This window comes from Carcharodon carcharias, chromosome 11, assembly GCF_017639515.1.
Source record: "Carcharodon carcharias isolate sCarCar2 chromosome 11, sCarCar2.pri, whole genome shotgun sequence".
Classification (NCBI taxonomy): domain Eukaryota; kingdom Metazoa; phylum Chordata; class Chondrichthyes; order Lamniformes; family Lamnidae; genus Carcharodon; species Carcharodon carcharias.
Window position 1 is genome coordinate 149,841,942 of NC_054477.1, and position 25,307 is coordinate 149,867,248.

Consider the following 25,307-nt stretch of genomic DNA (forward strand, 5'->3'; position numbering starts at 1 on the left):
CATGAAAGGTGCTATATAAATGCAAGTCTTTCGTTTTGCTTCTCCTCCAAATCAGTGGAAAAATACTGATCCCTGCTCTTCCCAGAAAGCCTGTGGATAATCAACATGTCGTTTTGGAAAAATGCAGTCTTAGCTGTTTTGCAAGATAGTTGGGAGAGCATTGGAACATTTGAGCAACTTGCTGGATTGAATAGGCACAGAATATTTTAGTCTTGTTCTTTCTGAAAAAATAATTTTCCAGACGAAAGAAAAATCACCAGAACGCACTGATACCAATAATTAATTTATTGAGCACATTTAGAAAGCAAGGAGCATCAGATTTTTACCTGCTCTTGCGTACAACTTTCCAGCTATTGCAAGATGTCCATCTGTTTGCTAGTCAATAATTAAAGTACAGCTGGGGGATAACATGACAGCAAGAATCTCGCAACTCCTTCCCTCAGATGAATTTTTACTGCTTTCGGTTAGTCACTGGGAATGTAGGCTGGGATAGGTTTCAGAAACCGAGGACTGCTGTTATAGATGATAAGACAAAAAGTACACACCAATGTACACTTTGCTATCAGACTTCTGGAGTCAGGGACAATTGGACATATTCCAGAAAGGTATCAAATCAAGTTTTTGCATGAGTTAAAACAGATCAAGACTATCACAAGCTCGGGGACTGGAGTAAAGCAACATCGCTGGAAGCCAATTGAAGTTTAGGTTTTGCAGCTCCTGTTTATCCTTCCAATTTGACGCACTCTACGGCTTGTGGAGAGCCACCACTGTAAACCGTAATTCATCAGGGTCTCGCTGCATAAACTTCTTACAAACTTCTACTGCATCCTAGAGAAGGCAAATCGAAAATCACCAAAGGAAGAAATTTGAAATCTCGTATAGAAAGAATAAAACCACAGCGGGCTCAGTGCAGTAAACGAACAGCTGCTTTGATCAAATTGGTTACTAGGCGCTAAGAGAGCAGGATTTCAGATTACACCCTGGCTCCAAAATTAAACTGCAGCAGTAATTTGTTCCACAGCTTTGTTTAAATATACCGTGATATAAATGGCCTTGAGTGATTCTGTTTTAATTTGGTTTGTGCACTCCATCTTGTTGACTGGGGACTGATTGACTTAAAGAAAAATATAATTCAGGGTCCTGACGGTCATTTAACAGTTTATTATTGTGAAAAACTAACTCATTAATATCCCATTGCTAGTGTTGATGCTATTAAATATTCTGTTGTGTCTTGGCCATTTGACAGTATAAGTTGCAACAGCAGCCATTGCACTCAATATTTTTTTGGAAACATTATGAAGGAGTGAGTGAGTGATAATACTGGAATCGAAAACAGACAACCAAAAATCGTCTGAGTCTTGAAGTCTGGTCTAGCTTGGCACATTTTCAGGAAGTCACATGTTCAATGTGCTACATGCTTTCCAATTTCCACACTGTACCAAGGGCTGAGGATCTAAATCAGTTTGTTCTGAAGCTAAAACTAATTCAACACTTGGTGCTCATCTCCCAAACACCACCCACCACCTCACACCCCCCTCCCCACCCCCACCCTTAGACCTGCAGGGATGAACAGAAGGGATGACAGCCTCACAAAGGGATGCACATCATTCCAAAATTGGAGAACCTTCAAGATAATAATCTACTTTTGCTTTTGACATCCTCCACGTACTTGAGAAGCCCATCAACATGGTACAAATTCTTGCGTAGGGAGCCATGGTCAGGACTGATCTGGTGAACTGAAAGCACTGTAGTTAAACTGGTGAATTTGTAAGTATAATAAGCACTCCATGTGGTACCTTTTGGGTGCTATTAATTACAGTCACAATGCTCAGAGAGCAACCATTGAATAGATTGAGTGGCCTTTAACCCTCTCGGGCTTCTCCCTTGCCAGAATTTTAGGATTTTCCAGCAAACTCATAGCACCTGTGCTAATTCTCTCAGACAGCTATCCATTAACTGCTTAGTACCCTTACCATATCCCTTCTCCATAAATTATTATTCATTCCTTTTCCAAATATCTATCCAATTCCCTTTAAAAACAAATAGAGATTGTGTGTCCTTCACTCTTTCTGGTAGGGCATTCCATGTCTTAACAAACTTCTGGATAAAAATCAGTTCTCCTAATCTCTTCTAATTAAATATAGGGAAGACGAAAATATTCCCATGCTCTTCTGGTCAACCACCCATTTTCTATCCTCCATATGCTTGAGATCATCCAAAACTCTGCTGCCCTTGTCTTAACTCACATGAAGTCCCATTCACTCATAATCCCTGTGACCTACACTGGCTCCCAGTTTTAAAATTTGAAGCATTGCTTAACTATCACCTCGCCCCCACCCTATCTCTGTGATCTCCTCCAGCCCTATCAACCCTCCAAGATATCTGCAGTCGTCTAATTCTGGTCTCTTGATCTTAATTGCTTCACCACTGGTGGCCATGCAATACATCTGCCTAAGCCCTAACTCTGGAATTCTTCATCCAAATCTCTTCGCTTTTCATTTATCTTTTAAGATACTCCTTAAAACCTACAGCTTTGACGAAGCTTTTAGTCATCTGTCCTAAAATCTCCTTATGCAGTTCAGTATCAAACCTCACTTTAGAACGCAACCAAACGTTTCAGTCTCTCCTTATAACTAAAATGGTCATTCCTCTTTGTTAATTTCTTTCATATTCTTTCCATTAACCTGGTGATCTTTCCTACATGTAAGGCACTTGACATTTTAAAGGTTTGTATATTTTTTTTTAAAAAACAAGAAGAATTTTGGGATCGGCTCGTGTTTGACTCGGGTTTTTAAAAACAAAATGAAGTTACAAGTTGAAAGAGGAAGGTGACTGGTTTCAAGCCATGCATTAAAAGACACACAAGCCAATCTGGGGAGAACGTCACAAACTCAAACCGTTACTAGGGCACATTGTGTCATCCAAAGCACCTTTGACCTGGTTAAGAATGTCGAACCAGACCTTTTGATCCACCATTTGGTAGCACTGGCTTGGAAAGGTTGGTCAGGAAGACAAGAGAATGCTTTACTCTTCAGAGTATGTAGTGGATTTTTTCTTAACGGGCCGAGAGAGTCTTAGTTTAAAGTCTCACCTGCAGAATAACATGCCTGACAATGCAGGAATCCCCCCCCCGTGCCTCCCTGCACGCCATTAGATTATCAGCCTGGAGTGATGCGTGAACTCACATCATTCTGACTACCAAGCAACAATGCTAAAAACTCAGCCAAGCTGACCCTGCATAATGAGGTGGCTTTGGTCAAATCCATCTGCCTTCCTTCTGACTGGGAAAGATATGGTGACAAGGGGAGAAAGGAAAATGGAAGTGTTCAGGAATGAAGTTTTCAACAAAATACAATTCTTGCAACTTTTCCCCTCTTTGACAGCCTTCCGTCTGAGGAGACGATGGTTTGCGCCTTGGTGGTCTAATCTCTGTTAAGCATCGCCTGGTGTAGCTCAGGAGCTCCACTCTGTCATGGCAGTCTCTGCCGCATTTGATACAGATGAAGACAGTGGGCTGAGAAGGTGCAGGATTTGCTTGCCGCCGTTTTCTCTGGACTCTTCTCAGCCAGCTGAGCTTGTCCTGTTGCACATCTAAATGCAATGAGCAGCATTTAAATATTAAATGAGAGAAGAGAGCTCAAAAGAGATTTATTTAATCAAGTGCCAAATGGAACTATTACCCAAGGGAAGTGATTAGCATTTATAATTGTCTATCAAACTCGATGTTAGATAGCTCACTCAATGTGCTTAGAGGAAAAAAATGCTGATTTTGTGGGATGGCTTTGAATTAAGTTCACTTTTTTGCAGCCAGCATACTCCAAAGCAAATCATCATTTACTTTAGAGTTAATGTCTTCAGCATTCGTTCATCAAGACACAATTTTCAGTTGATTAGAACATCCGTGTAAACTGTTTCCCTTATTTAGGGCTACCTTCTTCAACAGCATTAACCCGTGACCCCCACTCTTACCTCAAGAAAGTTATCGGCAGTGGTGGATCCATGATTTATCGGGAATGGTTTGCGCCCATCTGTGTAGGAGAAACCAAACAAAATGTAATTTATAATAAATAATGCTACTTTAAAAAACAAATACTAAATCAGTGCACCTTTTATGTATAAAAACACAATATATAACTATTCTACCCCCAGGGGCAGCAAGTAAAGTAAAACCAACGGTAATTTTCAGCTCAAGCCGACAAGAACGGAGGATCGATAGCTGTCCACCCTGAAAGATCATTGTACTGGATGACGAGGAAAGGAGTTCCTTGAAACAGCAACATAAGGTGAGAGTGAGAGAACAATAAAATGCTCAACCTTTATGTTCATGTCAGCAACTGTATCATCCCAACCCCTCAGTGAATTATTGCCTTGGAACGTACCCCATACAGTGTGTCTGCCTGCAAAACAAGGTATGCAACCGACTAGAAGTATTAAAAGGTCAGCAAATGGTTTCAACATGAGCGACACATCAAACACCGCAGCTTCACTCGTGGATCTCGAATTGGTATTGTTTGGTTAAGTCAGCAGCATTCCAGTGATGTTTCTCTGAGGAATCCAGTATCCATGACTCACTTCCCAAGATTAAATACAATTAAAATTAATCGGAAAGGAACGGCAAGAGCAGCTTGGATGTGACGTCCCACGATTCACACGTGAATAATGGCCAATTGAATAATGTATCTGTGGAATAATTTCCTAGCTACAATCAGCAAACTCAGCACATACTTGGGGAGGGACAAATCTCATACCATTGTATGACATATCTATTCACTGAATAAATTCAGACAACCAGAGGGGAAAGCTCAAAGGATCATACCTCTAGAAAGTATCTTTAAATTTTGGTGATCTGTAGCATTAAACTAATGTGCTGCTCTACAGCACAGAGGGGTGCGATTTACTCAATCAAGAAAGGACTTCCACACAGTGAGTGAGTGGGAAGGAAACAAAGACCACCCAAGCTTTGATCCATTTCAGAGCAATATAGGCTGAGGCCTCACAATGGGCCAACTGCATATATCCTCAGGAAAAAAAAAGGTACGGTGTGATGGGGAACATGAATCGCATGTAACAAAATTCATTGTTCTGAAGAGCTTTGGGACATTCTGATGTAATAGATTACTATATAAATGTACATTCTTTCTTTAGAAAGGAAAGGAACCAAGTTGTACACATGTCCCAAGTAAACAAAAAACAGTGTTTCCAGATAGCAGGGTCACTGCACATTAAGCAAAGAGATTGCTGATGTCTTTTACATGTTTTATGGGACAACATACTAACACACCAAATAACAGCTTGTTGTAATTCTTGTATTCAATTCAGCGCCTGAATGACGTCAGGTCTTATTCGTGCCAAATAATGCAATTCTGATTACTTTATTAAATCAGTATTTGTTGTTTGGCACATTGGAAGATGGTGAGATGGTGCCAGTAAACAGTCACATCTGGATAACGAAAACTTGTGCCAGCCTTACAAAGAACTTTAAGAGATGTACTCTCAGTCTCTATAATCCAAACTAATAAATATATACCGAACATGCAAACATACGAAATAGGAGCAGGAGGTCTTTCAATCCATCGAGCCCACTCCACCATTCAATAAGATTACAACTGATCTGTTTGTGTTTCGAATTCCACATTCCTATTCCTCCCCCACTCTGCGAAAACCTTTGATTCCCTTGCCTAACAAGAATCTACCTACCTCAGCCCGAAAAATACTCAGTGACCTCACTTCCACTGCCTGAGTCAGAGAGTTCCAAAGTCGCACAACCCTCAGAGAAAGAATTTCTCCTCATTTCTGTCCTAAAAGGGTGACCCCTAATTTTAAAACAGTGCCTCCCTAGTTTGGAATCACCTACAAGAGGAAACATCCTTTCCACATTCACCTTGTCAAGACCATTTAGGATCCTATATACTTCAATCAAGTCACCCCTCACTCTGCTAAACTCCAGTGGAAACAAGCACAGTCTATCTAACCTTTCCTAATAAGACAACTGACTTGTTCCAGGTATCAATCTAGTAAACCACCTCTGAATTGCCTCCAACATATTTACATACTTCTTTAAACAAGGGGACCAAAACTGCACACAATATTCGAGATGTGGTCTCACCAACACCCTGTATAACTGAAGCATTACATCTTTACTTTGATGTTCACTTCTTCTCGTAATAAAGGCTAGCATTCCATTAACCTTCTTAATTACTTGCTGTGTCTGAATACTAACTTTTTGTGACATGCACTAGAACATCTAGATCCCTCTGCGCCTAAGAATTCTGCAGTTATTCTCCATTTAAATAATACTCTGCTTTTTTATTCTTCCTGCCAAAGTGAACAACTTCACATTTTCCTACATTATACTCCATCTGCCAGATTTTTGCACACTCACTCAACCTACTTATATCCATTCGCAACCTCCTACGTCCTCTTCACAACATACTTTTCTTACCTACGATAAAAGCAAAATACTGCAGATGCTGAAAATCTGAAACAAAAACAGAAAATGCTGGAAAAACTCAGCTGGTCTAACAGCATCTGTGGAGAGAAAAACAGAGGTAACTCTTCTGCTAAACCACTGCCATTAACACCCCCTTTGTCCTTATGTTCATGACATCTTTGTCAATCTCTCCTTTGCCCTCAACTATCAATGGCCTTCTATCCAGCTTCACCTGCTCCACCCACCCCTCCCCCCAACCGCTAACCCCTAAACAGTATAAATTTCATCACATTTTTACTTCTTTTTTAGACCTGAAGAATCATACGGACTCGAAACTTTAACTTTTTTTTTCTCCACAGATGCTGTTAGACCTGCTGAGTTTTTAAAGCATTTTCTGTTTTTGTCTACTTTCCTACCTGTCATTGTGCTGCCTGCAAATTTAGCTACTATGCCTTCACTCCCCTCATCTAAGTCATTGATGTAAGTTGTAAAAAGTTGAGGCCCCAGCACAGACCCTTGCGGGACTCCACTCGTCACATCCTACAAATCAGACAAAGATGCATTCGTGCATATTCTGTTTTCTGCCAGCCAGCCAATCTTCTATCAATGCTAACATGTTACCCACTACACCATGAGCTTTTATTTTCCACAATAACCTTTGATGTGGTATCTTATCAAATACCTTCTGGAGATCCAAGTACAGTATGCCTACAGGCTCCCCTTTATCTACAGCACATGTTATTCCTTCAAAGAACTTCAATAAATTGGTTAGACATGATTTCCTTTTCACAAAACCATGCTGATTCTTCCCGATTACTTTGACTTTTTCTACGTGCCCAGTTATAACCTCTTTTATGATCGATTCTAACACCTTCCTCACAATAGAAGTGAAGCTAACTGGCCTATAGTTTTCTGCCTCCCTCCCTTCTTGAATAGAGGGGTTAAATTTGCTACTTTCCAGTCTGATGGAACCTTTCCAGAATCTAGCGCATTTTGTAAAATTAACACCAGCACATCTACTACCTCATTAGCGACTTCTTTTAAGACCCTAGGAAGAAGTCCATCAGGACCCAGAAACTTGTCAGTCCGCAGCTCCATCAGTTCACTTAGTATTGTTCCCCTAGTGATTGTAATTTCACTAAATTTCCCTCTCCCTTTTGCCTCCTGATTTACAGCTATTAATGGAATGTTTTTTGTATCCTCTATAAGGAAGACAGAAACAAAATATTTATTCATTTCATTGGCCATTTCCTTATTACCTACTATTAATACCCCACTGTCATTTTCTAGAGGGCCAACACTCACTTAACTTCTTCTTTTCCTTTTTAAATACCCGTAGAAACTCTTGCTATCTGTTTTTGCATTTCTAGCTTTCTCTCATACCCTAATTTCTTTCTCCAGATTAAACCTTTAAGTCAGTCTTCCTGTTCTTTATATTCTGACCATCCACTCTGCCACCCAGCTCTGAAGAAGGGTCATACGGACTCGAAACGTTAACTCTGTCTTTCTCTCCATAGATGCTATCAGACCTGCTGAGATTTTTCAGCATTTTTTGTTTTTGTTTGAGGCTATTTGCCTACTCCTGTTCCTATATTCTCGGGTCAGCTGTCCTCAACTAGGATTGCATTAACACAACTAAAATTGGCTTTAGGAATCCTGATTTTGCAAAAGGGAAAAAGCATCACATTGCTCCTTATCAAATGACTGCTCTGTCGGGAGGTCACATTTTTCTTCGATACATATCCTCTCCACCCATTCCAGTGGTTTGCAGACATTCCCAATTGAGCTAAGACATAAAAATGGACCACCTGGGTGCTCTCCTGGATGATGGGCAGTCAGCAGCCATGAACCATACTTCAAGAGCCAGCAACTACAGTTAGAGAAAATGAAGGGGGAACATTCAACAAACCCCAAAAACATAATCAGCTGTGGAGAAATTGCTTACAATGAACAGCCAAGCAGCCAGCTTTCATAGATAATGAGATTCTGGGCTGCTACCTTTTCTTTTATTCGTTCATGGGACGTGGGCTTCGCTGGCTGGGCCAGCATTTATTGCCCATCCCTAATTGCCCTCGAGAAGGTGGTGGTGAGCTGCCTTCTTGAACTGCTGCAGTCCATGTGGCGTAGGTACACCCACAGTACTGTGAGGGAGGGAGTTCCAGGATTTTGACCCGGCCACAGTGAAGGAATGGCAATATATTTCCAAGTCAGGATGGTGAGTGACTTGGAGGGAAACTTCCAGATTGTTCCCATCTATCTGCTGCCCTTGTCCTTCTAGATGGTAGTTGTCATGGGTTTGGAAGTCTAAGGAGCCTTGGTGAATTCCTGCAATGCATCTTGTAGATGGTACACACTGCTGCTACTGTGCATTGGCGGTGAAGGGAATGAATGTTTGTGGATGTCGTGCCAATCAAGCGGACTGCTTTGTCCTGGACGATGTAAAGCTTCTTGAGTGTTGTGGGAACTGCACTCATCCAGGCAAGTGGAAAGTGTTCCATCACACTCCAGACTTGTGCCTTGTAGATGGTGGACAGGCATTGGGGAGTAAGGAGGTGAGTTACTCGTCACATGATTCCTAGCTTCTGACCTGCTCTTGTAGTCACAGTGTTTAAATAGCTAGCCCAGTTCAGTTTCTGGTCAACGGTAACCACCAGGATGTTGACAGTCGGGGGACGTTGATAGTCGGGGATTCAGCGACGATAATGCTATGGTAATGAACATCAAGGGACGATGCTTAGATTCTCCCTTGTTGGAGAAGGTCATTGCCTGTCGCTAGTGTGGCATGAATTTTACTTGCCACTTGTCAGCCCAAGCTGGATATTGTCCAGGTCTTGCTGCATTTGGACATGGACTGCTTCAATATCTGAAGAGTTGCGAATGGTGAATGTCGTACAATCATCAGCAAACATCCCCACTTCCGACCTTATGATGGAAGGAAAGTCATTGATGAAGCAGCTGAAGATGGTTGGGCCGAGGACACTACCCTGAGGAACTCCTGCAGTGAGGTCCAAGAGCTGAGGGGACTGACCTCTAACAATCATAACCATCTTCCTTCGTGCTAGGTATGTCTTCCAACCAGTGGAGAGTTTTCCCCGAATCCTACTGACTCCAGTTTTGCTAGGGCTCCTTGATGCCACACTTGGTCAAATGCGGCCTTGATGTCACCTCACCTCAGGAGGTTAGCTCTTTTATCCAAAAGAAAAAGGCCAAAAGGCGATGATTCTTTTGGAACAGCAACTCAACAACATCTTTCCAAGTTGCTCAGAAATTTGTATTACAGGCTCATTTTAAAACAAGGCAGTAAAACCAAGCAAACAACTTCTGTTGGCACAGATATGACAAAGATTTCAATGACCTAGCAAGGAATTCAAGCCTTATCTAACTAAACAAAGATACTATGCTAAAGTTCAGTAATTGAAACAAAAGTCATATGATGTGACAAATTGTAAAATGTGTCATACTTGTGATGTAATTGTTAGCGATGCATAAACTCAGGAGCTTGTAAATAGCTGAAGACTGGACAAAACAGGCCATCAGTTTACAAGGCCATGAAATATAAACCGGGTGCATCATACCCATTCACTTCTGGGAGCATGTTATCTCCATTAGTGGGAAGGGAAGATAGCAAATCAAAATGGGGAAGAGAGGAGAGAGGGGAAAAGGAGAGGGAGAAAAAGAAAGGTAGGGGAAAGAGGAAAGGAAAAAAAAGTGGGAAAGGAAAGGCCGATGAGAAGGGGGGGCGGGGAGCTGGTGGGAGAGAAAAGGAACCAGGAAAGGAGAGAAGGAGACAAGAGTAACAGAAAAGGAAGGAAAGGAGAAGAGCGGGTGAGAGGGAAAGAAAAGAGGTGGAGGCAAGAAAGGAAAGAATGCGGGAGGGAGAGAGAGAAAAGAGGGAGGTGGAAGAGGGAACGTGAAAGATGACACAGAAAAAAATAAATAAATTGAGGAAATTAAAAATGCTCTTTCCATGCCTTATAACCAAACCCATTTAACATTGTAATACAGTAAAAAAAAATTGGTGAAGGTAAAAAATAGTGAATTCTATTGAACAGACTCATCAGAAATAGGTTGAAGATGTGGAATGACTGCTTTGTTTGACCAAGCTTGAAAATTAACAATTTTGGTCAGTAGAAAAGGACCTGACTAATTTACTTAACCTGTTCAAACAGGATAGGCTGCCAAAACACAAGCTAATTAAGAAGGCTGAGTCCCACCACATTCCTATTCCCAAGGCTTGGCTCCCAATGGAAAGGAAGAATTTATAAAAGTCCAACTTTTGTGGCCACTATCATCTTTAAACACATTCATCATTTGGTACGTGAACCCTTCCAACAATTAGCTCAAGGAGCTTTTTTTTCCCAGTATCTTGCAAACCTGACTAGGTCCTTCTGTAGAATCGATGCAAAATGTGAACAGAGTTCTTGGGTTATGTTTCCAATAGGATTACTAACTCGTGAGGTATACTGGAGGTTAATCCCCTGGCCACTTGATGCTTGATCACACAGTTTGCAAATGCTGTTGCATTCACCTTGTAAAGGTTGGGTCCCTGGGAGTTGAGAACCTTGGCTTGTGGGCTCACATGGGCAGCTATCAGGTGAGAATCTCCGAGAACAGGGCACTACCCACAAGCAGGCGAATAAAGTAGATAGGTACAAAGCACAGACACCACTGTGAACTCTACATTTCTCATGCACAGCTAGCAGCAGTGACAGGGAGATTAATCTTTCATTTGGGGTGGTTCCAGGACAATCCGAGGGTTGGCAATCCTACATCCAGATACCTCGAATTAAATTAATTTGACTCTATAAACTCATCCTTATTAACGCTGTTGTAAATTGTAAATGTGTTGTATAAATTGGCCTTTGCAGATTTTCCAACTTTTCAGGAGGGAGTGGATAACGGAACAAAGAAGAAATCTGCTCATAAAGCGATACTGCATAGAGGGAGGCCATTCAGTCCATTGTGCCTGTAGCGGCTCTTTGAAAGAACTGACTAATTAGTCCCACTTTCCTGCTCTATCCCCGTAGCCCAGAATATTTTTCCACTTCAAGCATTTATCAAATTGCCTTTTGAAAGTTATTATTGAATCGGTTCCCACCAGCCTTTCAGGCAGCACATTCCAGGTCACCGTTATTCACGGCATTTTTAAAAAAATTGCCTCTGGTTCTTTTGTCAATTAGCTTAAACCTGTGGCCTCTGGTTATCAACTTCAGTGCCACTGCAAATAATTTCTCTCCATTTATGCGATCAAAAGCCCTTCAGGATTTCGAACAGCTTTATTAAACCTTCCCCCAACCTTCTCTGCTTGAAGGAAAGCAACACCAGTTTTTCCCAGTCTCTCCACATAACTGAAGTCCCTCATCCTTGGTAGTATTCTAGTAAATTTCCTCTGCACCTTGGACATTCCTAAAGTGCGTCTATTTGAAACAAATGAACAGTACATAATCCATGAACTTCAATGCACTGAAACGCAACTTTCTAAGTATTTACTGCCATAACCTAGACTTCTGGCAAGCAACTAGAAGTTGCTTTTAAACAATTCCTTTAATGTAGAAATATGTTCCTAGGTCTTTAATGTGATGGGGCAGGAATTATAAAGGCTATTTATAGAGAAGTACTTGTATGAATGATTTACAAAACATTACAATCTTGCATTTATTTTCCACCCACCCAAACCATAGGAGGAGATGGTGGTGCAGTGGTAATGTCACGGTACTAATAATCCAGATGCCTAGGCTAATATTCTGGGACATAGGTTCAAATCCCACCTTGGCAACTGGTGGAATTTAAATTCAAATAATAAAATCTGGAATTGAAAACAGTTTCATTACTGCAACTAATCATTTTTGGTCATAAAAACTCATCTGGTTCACTAATGCTCTAGGGAAGGAAATCAGCTGTCATTACCCAGTCTGGCCGACATGTGACTTCAGAACCACATCAATGTTGTTGAATCTGAAGTGCCCTCTGAAAATGGCCTAGCAAGCCATTCAGTTCAAGGGCAATTAGATATGGGCAACAAAACTCCAGTGATGCCCACATCCCATGACAAAATAAAAATAAACAAGATTTACTTACCCAGTTCATACAGGTATCCATCAATGTTTACAAAGGTTATAAAATGCAAGTCTACTTTCTCATCTAAACTTGGTGCCTGAAAGAGACAACATTGGTACAAAACTTTAATTATTATAATCTTCATGACTTCTTTGTCAAAATGATCTTAATGTTCTGCACAACACAAAGACAGAGTACGCTTTTGCTTTCAAAATATTTATTCCATCAGAAGTATGACAAAAATCAGAGATGAAAGAGGAAACAGCATCAAAGGCAGCTCTGAGTCTTAAAGAGAAAGAAAGGTGCAAGTGTCCCAGCAGAGTTCTTTGATTAGAGTCAAGTGAATAGATGTGAATCAACAGACGTCAAGTACATGGATTTTCAGAAGGCATCTGATAAGGTTCCATAAAGAGTATGAGTTGCCAGTCTTGCCACAACTCCCTTCCTATCAGCACTGTGGGTGTTGTTAAGTCCCAATATTTGCTTAAGAAACGAAGACCGAAACCAAGACAGACTCTTTCAGACAGAGTTTTATTGCGCGTCACTGAACTCTCCACTGACAGCACTAGTCTCAGCTGTTATCACTTTGATACAACCAAATGGGTACTTAGTTAGAAACCTAATAATTAGCAATTGAACTTCTTTAACTGTTTCCTTTCCTCACAGTTTCCCCTCAAAAAAAAGTTACTCTTAAGTTTCTATAACCACACAAAAAAAATTAATGGCAATAACAAACATCAATATATTTTTTCACGGACCTCATTCCCCTCTTTTAAAAAAAACACATATAGATATGTCACACAAAAGATGTATTTTTCTTAAAGAAAAAGACATCCCGCTTTGAGGATCTCCAGTAACTATTTGGAGCTTGCTCCTTTTTGGCGAAGTAGTCAGATAATTGGTAGCTGCTATCAATTCATTTGATCTTGGCCATCTCCTTATTCTCAAGCCTCTGTTTTAAGCTCGCAATGTCATTCGCAATCCCTTCTCGTTAACGCATTTCGTAGAGTGACATTCTCCCAAAGTGACTTGTTGTCCATAAGACATTCGATAGGTACCATTCCTGAATACGTTTTTCCATTTAAAACTTCTGCCAGTATCTTTGATATAAAAGAATGCCATATCTACCGCTCAGCAAAGGCAGGAGTCTCTGCTGACAAAGTACTTTTTACAACTCTTTGTATCATTTCAGATTCCCATGCCAAAGGAGCAGCATTTTACCCCATGAGAAATATTATAAATCCTCCTGTGCTTGAAAATCCATCACATCGATTTGCATAAGATGCATCACTGAACACAATCAGTTTCATTTTTCTAAAATCACCCAGCGATGGGAATTACAAAACACGCTGCTCCATTTTTAATTTTGTCAACATGTTGTTTGCCCAAATTATTTCTTCAACCTTGGGATCGTTCATTTCAGTGCTCAATTCCAAAACGTCAAAAAGGACATCCGGCCTCGTTTGTTTGCCTAGCCAATTGAGTTGCCCAATTAGACGACCGAGCTCCTCTTTTTCCCTTTCAGAAGCCACTGTATCTTTCTGGGAGGTCCTGCCATGGCTAATTGCAATGGGATTGACGTTCTTTAAATAGGATTGCGGATGTAAAAGGACGTGTGATGTACACTGCCTGATATCCAATCCAATGTACTTAAATGCACCAGAAGCCTGACTTCTAATTTTAAACTCAGTCCTGAGCCCATTAATGACAACCATTTCAAATTTGCTACTACCACCCCACAAAAAAATCATCTACGTGCATCGCAAAGATGCCTGCAAGTTTCTCTCCGTGGTGCCAATAAGACATCGCTGGGTCTGCTTCCAACTGAAGACAGCCCAGCTTTAACAAAACTGACTTCAATGAGAAATACCAAACTCTGAAGGCATCATTTATATGTCGGCGGACAGAGACAAACTTCCCTCTGAAGTTAGTGTCCCTAGAAAAAAGCAGCTTTAATATCAATGGACTTACATTCCCAAGCATTTGTAGCTAATAGAGCTAAAAAAGATCTTCAGCATGACTTTCCATGCTGTAGGTAAATCTACTCTTATATCTCGGTCACCTAATTTTTCTTCAAACCCTCGTGCCGCTAACCTGGCTTTAGCTTTATAAGTCCCATCAGGAAGCACCTTTTCGGTGCATATCCATCTATGAGACAGCGCAGCATGGGGACTGGGGTACCTTATAGATCCTTTTGGTAACATTCTGATTTCATGTTGGTAAAGTTTCCTTTCAATTTTGTCTTTCTTTTTGCAGTTTCCCTTTAAGGGGCTGCTTTTACTTTATCCCTGATTTTGTTAATTTAGTTTAATTGTTTGACTCAAAAGAGGCCTTCAGTGGTTCAAGAAGGTGGGTCACCACCACCATCTCAAGGGCAATTAGGGATACTGAACAATGTCCCATGAAAGAATTTTAACAGGATTATAGGGATTTAGTGAGATTATACCTAGAGTACTGTGTACAGTTTTGGTCTCTACCTAAGGAAGAATATACTTGCTTTCGAGTGAATGCAACAAAGGTTCAATAAATCAATTCCTGGGATGGGAGGGCTACCTTATGAGGAGAGATTCAATAGAATGGGCCTATAAACTCTGGAGTCTAGAATGATGAGAGGAGATCTCATTGAAATGGTTAAAATCATTGGAGTGCCTGACAAGGTAGATGCGGAGAGGTCGTTTCCTCGGGCTGGAGGGTCTGGAACTTGTTGGTCACAGTCTCCAGATAAGGGGTCGACCCTTTAGGGCTAAGATGAAGGGAAATTTCTTCAGTCAAGAGGGTTATGAATCTTTGGAATTTTGTACCCTAGAGAGCTGTGGATGCTCAGTCATTGAGTATTCAAGACTGAGATCAACAGATTTTTGGGCAAAGGGAATCAAGAAGATTTGAGGATTAGATGGAAAGTACTGTGGTAGAAGTTCAGTCATGGTCTTATTGAACAGCAAAACAGACTCAAGGGACCTAGTCCTGCTAGTCTATTATACTTTTATGTATGAGATTACTAGTTAAAATTGAGACGCATGGAATTGGAGGCAACATTGTGGCATAGATAGAAGCTTGCTGAGAGGACAGAGACTGAGTTGGGATAATACAGGTTTTTTCTGATTGGCAGGCAGTGACTGGCAACTTCTTGCAAATGGGAGATCAAAACAGCGCAGTACCCTCACAGGGTGTCTGGGATCCACTTGAACCGAATGTTTCATTAACCAATAAAACCTAATGAACAGCACAGAGTCTGAAGTAGGAGCGTACATCAGAATATTGAACTTAATGTTAAATCAGGTACAGAAATCGCAATAAAGGGGAAAGAAGGGTTATATTAAGACAGAGAAAAATAAAGAGGCAGAAGTTAAAAAAATTTTAAATTTTACTTATATATCTCCAACAATTAAAAGCTAAAGGAATGGGATGTGACGCTTGTAAAAGTTAATTTTCAATGCCAGAGAGGCTATCTGGCAGTAACTAAGACTTGCCACATTGTTAAAAGGGTATTTAGGCAAAAGTAGACAACATTAACATTCTGTGGCGAGCTTAGTCACAGAAAGAATGCGAGCACGTGAACTTCACGATACTTAGTGCATCTTAAAGGGGAGCTAGGTGCTGAGATATCATCATTTTCAGGGAGCTAGTGGTAGAACAGTAAATGGCAGACAGCGACTTCTGGGTTTTTGCATTTACCTGAGCATCTGGTCTCACCAAAGTAGCTGCGCATAGATACGGGGGAGTGCCATTAGCCTCACTGCAATTTTTACAGTAAACTCTGGCCCAATGTTTTGAAATGTAAAGATCAATTTCAGTTCTTATGCAGAACCTTAATAAATTCTTATCAGACAATAATATTATGTCTGGATTTGGGAAGACCATCCTTTTAGCTCCTCCATTTGTTAGGAAGCTCCTTTTCAGTTGCTGCAAGCAACATTTGCAAATCTGGAACATGGAATTTTACACATTTTGCATTAGGCGTCTGCTGATGCCATTCTGTAATCAGTCACATGGGAGGCGTATGAGAGCACTGTGGGTTGATTCACCTTAAGGTTTTTCTCCACACGCCCTGGGGGAGAAGCACTATCTCTGCCTGTCAGCAATCTAGAGATTAGCAAATCACCACAAGTTGCACCACACTTGGAAGCCACGGTGCTCCACTGCATAAACAGGGCATTGTTGAAAACAAGCATCAAAAAAGATACAAAACCTAGCTTGAACCAAAAGTCTGCAAAAGCAGAATGCTCCACTCCAGCACAGAACTCTTCACACCCGAGCAAACAAACATGTCAAATCCTAGGATGACCAGCTCCCATCAACAATTTTTTATGATTCTCAGTAATGTCAAACAGCAGTGCAGCTGTACAGTACTCATTCACAGAACCCTATCCTGCCCTGTCCTACAGTAGCGTACATCTCACAGGCTAGCCAAAGAACAAAGTCTCAAATTCCTTTAGCCAGAAGACAGAATGGTACAACAAGCCTTTAAAAAGACTCAAGAGTGATGCGAATGTGATACTAGCTACCATTGGGAGTAGTTGAGACAAATAGCATGTGCTTATCTAGCTTTCCCTTAAGCATATGTGGGAGAAACGAGCCTCTAACTTTTTCCAATGCTGATGAAGGTCACCTGATCTGAAATGTTAATTCTAAGTTTTCCTCCACCAATACGACTTGACTGGCTGAGCGTTTGCAGCATTTTATGTTTTCATTTCGGATTTTCATCATGCATAGCACCCTGCTTTTGTATTAAGGAATAAAAGGATATATTAATAGGGTGAGATGAAGTAAAGTGGGAGGAGGCCCTCTGTGAAGTGGCCACGATGAGCCCAACTGCCTGTTTGTGCTGTAAACTTCGGTGCAATGATGGGACTGCACTTTGAACCAAAAGTGATTACCAGGGAACTCTTTTCTTTCCCCCCAAAAAAGCAGCAACACTTAGAAGTGCTCTCGTGGAAAATGCCTTGCAACCGTTACAGGAATACAGTATTCGTAACCTGATGCAATCTATTTTTCTTCATGCAAATGCATTAATATTTCAAAAGCAGCATATCAAACATATTAAGCATTATTTCTGATTTGGCAAAGAACATGCAACTATTGCGGGCGCACACCTTTTTGCTCGGTGGGGGGGGGGGGTGGGGGGGCCTTTATTGACAAATCAGTGGTATGAAAGCAATAACTGGCATCATTCCAAAACAGACATGCCTGCTACCCAGAGAAAGAAATGCATATTGAGCCCAAAACCCATGACTAGCAACGTCACTGAATTAGCTAACAGGGGAAAGCCTTTCGCATGGTTTGAGGCTGACTGGACAGTACAGAAAAAGGGAAACACATCTGCTCAAGCTACTTCAGCCATGAACACTGCTCATAACAGGCCCCCAAAATATTAAGCTTTCAAAGAAGTATATAGGATACTTGAAAAAACTCTTATGTATGTGGATCGGGGAAGAGGAATCTGTGGGAGCTTGCTGTGCACAAATTAGTTGTCACGTTTCCTACATTACAACAGTAATTACACTTCAAAAGTATTTGAAACAAAAACAAAAATAGCTGGAAAAACTCAGCAAGTCTGACAGCATCTGCGGAGAGGAATACAGTTAACGTTTTGAGTCCATATGACTCTTCATCAGAACTGAGGAAAAATTGAAATGAGGTGAAATATAAGCTGTTTGAGGGGGGAGTGGGACAGGTAGAGCTGGATAGAGGACCAGTGATAGGTGGAGGCAAAAGAGAGATTGCCAAAGATGTCATAGACAAAAGGACAAAGAGATGTTGACGGTGGTGATATTAGCTAAGAAATGTGCTAATGATGACATTAAGGGTAGAAAGCAGGACGAGCAAGTGACAGATAGCCCTAGTGGGGGTGGAGGGAAGGGAATGAAATAGGCTACAAGGTGAAGATGAAATAATGGATGGAAATACATTTAAAATAATGGAAATAGGTGGGAAAAGAAAAATATATTTTAAAAATATAAATGATTGGAAAAGGGGGACCGGAAAGGGGGTAGGGGTGGAGGAGAGAGTTCATGATCTGAAGTTGTTGAACTCAATGTTAAGTCCGGCAGGCTGTAAAGTGCTTTCATCTTCAAAAGTATTTGACTGGTTGTAAAGGATTTTTTTTGGGGGGGGGGGTCCTCTGGTAGCGAAAGGTGCTATTTAAATGTAAGTTTTTCTTTTTTACTTGCTGGTTTAACATCTTACTATGAGGATACAGGTCACTTCAAAAATCCTGTGTTACCAGACAACGCTTTTCAGAGAGAGATTGCTTAAAACGTGCCTTTTCCCATCCCGTGGCTTATTCAACCTCGAGGTAGGCACATCACCACAGAACACATTTCTCCTTCTCAGCTGCTACATCCATATGGATTTTTCAGTAGGAGGATCCCTAGACAGCAGTCATGGAGGAGTACAGATTCTTCTGTTCCCTGGAGTTGGCCTGGGAATTTCCTTGGGCTGCTCCCGTTCTGCTTCAAGTCAGGTGGAAGTCCCCTTAACGTACATACGCTCCGAGGAAATTCCAGTCTAGGAATGCAGAGACCCAATGGAATGCTCCATCTGCTGCCCTGGGCAATTCAGCATAGACAGGTCACACTTACACTGTAAAGTGACAGCAGTGACCCTTAAACCTTAATTTAAGAACCTATTGCACTTACATAGATAACATTCCTTATGTATGCTAATGTTTTTGTTTCTTTTATTGTATCTGCATCTAGAAGGTTAAAGAATTGAAAGAAAGGGTTTCCTAACTTAAGTGTTGAAAGGAGACATTTCACTGGAATGCCTTGCAAGTTAGACCACAGTCTTCATGTCTGAGACCTAGGCTAGACCACAACATTCCTTCAACGTTTAAGTGGTTGCTTTGGTAGCCTCACTGGCATTCGTAGGCAGACACATCCAAGACCCTCTGAGTCACAAAGACTACCTAATCGTACCTTCATCCCATTGCTTGCCTCTGCTCCTACCTCAGCTTGTCAGCTGCTCTGCATCCCACTTCGTCATCTCTACGCTCAGCTATTCCAAAGCTTTCCAGGCCAGAATCTCACTCTCCACCAGCTTCAGTGAATCCAGAACTCATCTGCCTTTATTCCATCACCCATCAAGTCCCATTTACCCTATTCCTCGTAACTGCACACGGGTTTCCAGCACTCCCAGCATCTTGAGTTTAAAATTCTCATCCCTGTGTTTTAAATTTCTCCATGGTATCACCAAGCCCCCATTTCTGTAACCTTCTGGAACAGTACAATCACTTCCAAATTCTCCATTCATCTGACTCCAGCATCTTGTATATCCACTCCTCTCTTCACCCAGCTATTGGAAGTTATGTCTTCAGTGGCCAGGGATCCAGCCCTGAAATTCCTCCTATGAAGCACCTCCACTGACCTCTCCTCCCTTCAGATGCTCCTTAAAACCTACCTAGCCCATAAATTCCACATTTTCAGCCACTACGCCTAACATCTCCTCCTCTGGTAAAGTGTCCATTTTTCTTTTGAACGCACTGATTTGGCCTGTTTTAAATGCCACTCTACATTACAAGCAGGAACCATGAAAGGTTTCTGTCAATTTTTGTGTGTGCCTCCAATTTAGCCTCATTGTGAACAATGAAAAAGGTTCCTTTCCAATCATTTTCCTCATTCTCTCTACGTATATTTTTTTCTTTATTCTTTCATGGGAATGTGGGCCCCAGCCTATGAATTTAAATTCCACCATCTGCCATGGTAGGATTTGAACCCACGTCCCCAGAGCATTAGGGCTGGGTATCTGGATTAGTAGTCCAGTGACACTATGCCCCTGTCTCACCACACATGCAGTTCTGGACTCTCTGGCTGTTCTCCACCAAATCACCTTTAACATAATAAAAAGATCCAAGGCTCCTAATAAAACTAAATTTGACACTAAACCACATAAATTGATAAGGGGGCAGAATGTCAAAGGGGTAGGTTTTAAGGAGTGTCTTAAAAGGAGGGAAGGGAGGTAGAGAGTAGGTACAGGGTTATTCCTCATCATGAATCTAGCCAGCGAGTGTTGCCATCCTATTTGGCTGTGAGGGCAGCACACTCTTCTCCCCAAATATCCCCATTTTTCAGCAGAGGCCAATAGGTAGCAATCAGAGGCTGGGACCTTGACTTATTTCCTCCCTCCTCGTTCAAAGGGATTGAACTCAACTCTAGTGCTGCTGACACATTGGCCAAACAATTAACTTAATATAGACCGGAAAATCAAACGTAGATCTTGCTGGGCTGTTGGTTCAATTCCACACTGCACCGAGTTAGAGGAAAACTATTTCTATGGGTTGAGAGTCTAAGACTAGGGGACCTAACTTAAAAATTAGAGCCAGAACTTTGAGGAGTGAACTTAGGAAACACTTCGACAAGCAAGGGATGGTAGAAGTCTGGAATTTTCTTCTGCAAGCAGCGGTTGACGCTAAATCAATTGTCAATTTTGTATCTCGGATTGATACAGGTTTGGATTAACCAAAGATATTAAGGGTTGTGGGGCAAAGGCAGTTACAATGGAGTCAGGTCACAGATCAGTCATGCTCTCATCGAATGGTGAAACACACTGAAGTTTGCTAAATGGTCTCCTCCTATACCCAATGGAACTATTGACAAAAATCAAGATTACAAATACAGAATAACTTTTGTATTGCTGAAAAAAGAGATGTGCTGTCAAAGGTTTTCATCTTGCACCCATCAGGACAGATACAAGAATGCCAAATTTCAAAGGGAGCAACAATTTATACTGTATGAGAAAAGGGTACTGATTGTTTGGCAAGCCAACTCCGATTGGTTGAGGCATTGCCATGGAGAATGCCAGGGGAAGGGAATCTCAAAGACGAGACTAAAACTCCGGAGGTGGGCCGTTGTTGATGCCGTTGGAGTCCAATATTTAAGAGGACTCAGGGGAACCCTGGAAGATCCGAGAAGGCAGCCAAAGGTTGATGCCTCTGTTCTGCGGTTCAGCGGGGCAAAGGTACCCCTTTGGAGCAGTGGTTTCTTGCTTGGCGAGGCTGAAGAGCTTGTGAGTTGCTGCTCCAGCGTACTGGGGAATCCAAGGGAACGGAATCTCTGGAGACAAGACTGAAACACAGAAAGGGGGGCCATTGTTGAAGCTGTCAGGGTTGGAGTGACTTTTGGAGAGAATGCCAAGGAAAGATGTTTGAAGCTGAAGATTGGAAACCTTTGCGAGGAAGACGAAGTTTCAATGAGATTGGTTGACTCACAGTCTGGGTGGGTTGTTGAGAAATCCATAGATTCTGTCTTGGTTGCACCGGCCATTTATTGTATAGCATGGTATATTTTATAGCATGGCTTGTTAATTCACACGTACCTCATACTTATCCTGAATGCTGGAGTATAAGATAGGTATTGTAAATTGTTTTATCTTTCTGACTTTGTACAGTAAATTTTATTTTTGTTTGTTCAAAGCCTGTGGAATTGTGTGGTATTCTTCACTGTGCTCTTCACTGAGCAAGTGTCTTGAATCTCAAACTTTGTCTACTTTACACAAAATGTTACTGGTGCATAACCGGATCTTACCAACAATTTGGGGGTCTGGCCAAGGATCATAACAATTGATGGTGTAATTCTTAGCCTACTCGAGTAAAAGCATGGAAGACAATGGTTTTCTGGTGCATTGTCCTTGGCAATGCCTCAACTAATCAACAAAGTCAATTTGCTAACTAATCAGCACTCTTTTCTCATGCAGCATAAATTGTTGCTCCCTTTGAAATGTGGTATTCTTACATCTGTCCTGATGCGTGAGAGATGAAAAGCTTTGGCAACGTGTCTCTTTCCTCAGCAATACTGAGGTTCTGTCCTGCCAAGCGACTGTTTGGAATTTTTGTTTTTTTTTGTTTGAAACTTTTTGTTACAGGCTACCTTTGGTGCTATAATGATGTGCTGGATGTCTGTTGAAAAGATGAAAAAAGTGCTGCTTCACAATACTGTCACTGACCTACCATTCCCTTCCTGACAGTTCGACCTCAGATTATCTCCTTTCTAACTCTTTACTGCACCCTCCCAGGCAGTAAGATTCCTGGAGGATTAGAGTATCTCCTGGCAAGCGAGAAAAGATCATGTGCTACAACAGCAATGGTGGGAAAGGATGGGAAGCAGAGAAGGACAAAAAAAACAAACAGCGTGAGTATAGGAAACTGAGAACGTTAAGCAGTTGGCAAAGGAGTGGCACATGAAATTAATTGTGGACAAGTGCAAAGTATTAGACATATGAAGAAAAGTGGGTGATATAAGTTCTGAAGTAGCTTTGAGTGATGTTGAGAGATCTAGGAGCATTAACAGGCTCAGTGTTCAATGCTTCCAATTGCTGCACAAATAGGAGGAGTGCATCTAAAAAGGAGTGCAAATCAGAAGAATTTATGCTTAAATGGTACAATGTGCTGGCCAGGCCAAGTATTGAATATCATGTCCAATTCTGGTCATGAAGGCACCAGGCAAACATTAAAGCTTTGGGTGCAATATAGAGAAGTGGCAGAACACTAGTCCCTAGCATCACAGGACAAAACCTCCATTTAAAAAAAAAGTCAAAACTTAGGCTCTGCAGCCTTGAAAGACAGTGTCTGAGCACAGGTAATTGAGGGAGCAAATAACATCGAAATGTATATTTGGAAGGCCATTTGAAATTAAAGCAGGTCGTTGGCACATGGGTTTAACCTAGCAAAAAGAAAATCCAGGGCCATCATGGAATTAGTTCTTCACACGGAGTGCTCTGGACCTCTGTGCATGGCCGTAGAGAAAAGCACACTCTGAAATCGTTTAAGAAAAAGTGGATGCTGCGATTTGCAGACGGGAAAGGTACATTCTTGGAGGGGTGGGTGTCGGGGAATAAGACTGAGTTTGGGTCTGTCTGGGCGGGTTAAGTGGGATACATAGTCTCAAAGTCTTCTTCAGTCATAGACACCTTGTTAAATTGGGTGCTATTGGGCCAGATTCGCAACACAATACAAAACTGAATAGGAGATCATCAGAATAGCTCTTGTTGAAAGCAGATTCAAACTGGTTGCAACAGCAGTGCTCTCCTGGTTTTGGATTTAAGGGCTGCTGAAATAATGATCTCATTTCTGCTTTCATATGTATGGAAAAATCTTTGACTAATTTTAGGTATAATAAATCCCTCGGGCATTTCTGTCACTAACAATAGCATGTAGTAAGGTCCTTCTAATGGCTCAGTAGGTGTTTCAAGTCTGTAACTATCCAAACTGACCAGGATCTGTTCAAGCCACAGTCTGCAATGAGTTAGCGGATTTCAACCAGGGTGATAGGGAGAACACAGAAGTTGACTGCACAGGCAAGGAGTAGGGTAGAAACAGTATTACCCACTCTGGTCAGCTATGTAGTAAGCCCTGCGGAAGGGTGCCTGGCATGGACATCAAATAAGGCTGAGGCTGGAACCAGGCCCGATTGTGGCGTCACCCACACAGCAAGACACATGCTGCTGTTCAGACACAGCTCCACTGGATGAGGTTCCAGAAAGCAGCAACTGTGAAAGTTTCCCCTCGTAAGTGGTTAGGGGAGAAAATTGGGTGGGTGGGGGGTGCGGGTAGCGAGAAGCAAGTGCTCTCTAGCCAAAGCTGGAAATAATTAAAGTTCAACTTGCAATACATGTATAAGAACAAGACCCACTTTGTTTCCAAGAGCCTGCAGCATATCCCACTGAGCAGGCACAGAGTGAATGGGAACAGAGGTGAGTGTTTTTAAAATGGTAACTTAGTTCATAATATACATCATACACCAACATAATGAACATTGTTACACTGGGACATCACCACTGACCAGGATGCTCTATCCGATATCAACAGTGGGTTCGGCGATTCTGATTCAAATGATGCATTCAGAGGGGAATTCGATGTCTCCCAGTCCAAGAGACAGCGTGGGCTGAGGTTTCAGCATCAAAAAGACAAAGTGGTGACAACAAGTTCTGAAGCAAGATTTGGATGGGCGGAACAGACTTTGGGCATGATTGGACATTCATTCCTAGATTAAAACTGTACTGGTCAAGCCTGAAGAACAGAACACAGAGTCAACAGAATGGGCCTGAATTTTACACTTCTCCGCTGGCAGGTTTGTAGGCGGGGGGGATGGGGGGGAAGAGGGTGGAGGTTGTAAAATTCCTTAGGATGGGCTTCCTGCACGGTTCCCGTCCACTCCGACCTCTCTGCAATTTTACTCTGGGGTGGGTGAGACCTCTGACGGCCAATTATTGACCACTTAAGGGCCGGTTCCCCGCCCAGCCTCAGTTTTTAGGCTGGCTGGAGGGGTTCCCGGTTATGGGGGACACAAAAACAAATCGTGTTCAGGCCTCAGGTAGGAAATGAGGGAAAGAGGTGGGGGGGGGGGTGCCTCTATCAGCAGCCCCCTTTTAACTTAAAGGTCCAGTAACTGCAGGACCTCCATCCCCCAGCCCATCCCCAGCCTCTCTCCTGACATGCAATTCCCCACCATCCACCCAGCCCTCTCCTACCCTCTCTGCCCTGAGGGGCCCTCCCAAATACTTAACCCTTTCTGGAATGCCAGGTCTTTGGCTCCGGGGACTGCATGTCCTGTCCACTACAGCTTCTGGCGCACCAGGGACTAGAGAGCTGGCGGCCAATAAGACTGGCCGGCAGCTCTCTAAGGCGGGACTTCCTCCCGAGTAAGGGGTGGAAATCCCGCCTGCAGCCAATTAACGCTCGTTGGAGTGTGAAAGGGCAGTGAGACGGGCAGTGTTGGAAGTGCTGTGTTTCCCACCAACTCTTTGGCTGTCGCCATCTTAAAAAATCCTGGCCATGGTTTCTTTAAACAGGCAGAAGGGGCAAAAAAAAAAAAGAATAACTGTTACA

At 42.0% G+C, this 25,307-nt stretch overlaps 1 protein-coding gene across 2 annotated transcripts in view; it reads right to left on the reverse strand.

The window, feature by feature from the left end:
• Nucleotides 1-270: 270 nt before the first annotated feature.
• The window catches only part of uchl3 (ubiquitin carboxyl-terminal esterase L3 (ubiquitin thiolesterase)), a 66,262-nt gene continuing 41,225 nt past the window's right edge, over nucleotides 271-25,307 (reverse strand). For both annotated transcript variants that reach the window (XM_041199988.1, XM_041199989.1), the window contains exons 7-9: nucleotides 12,509-12,584; nucleotides 3,970-4,028; nucleotides 271-828 (exon numbers count right to left, since the gene is read on the reverse strand). In XM_041199988.1, coding sequence (XP_041055922.1) covers nucleotides 745-828; nucleotides 3,970-4,028; nucleotides 12,509-12,584 — 219 coding nt within the window. In that variant the 3' untranslated portion in view covers nucleotides 271-744. The remainder of the gene's footprint in view (nucleotides 829-3,969; nucleotides 4,029-12,508; nucleotides 12,585-25,307) is intronic.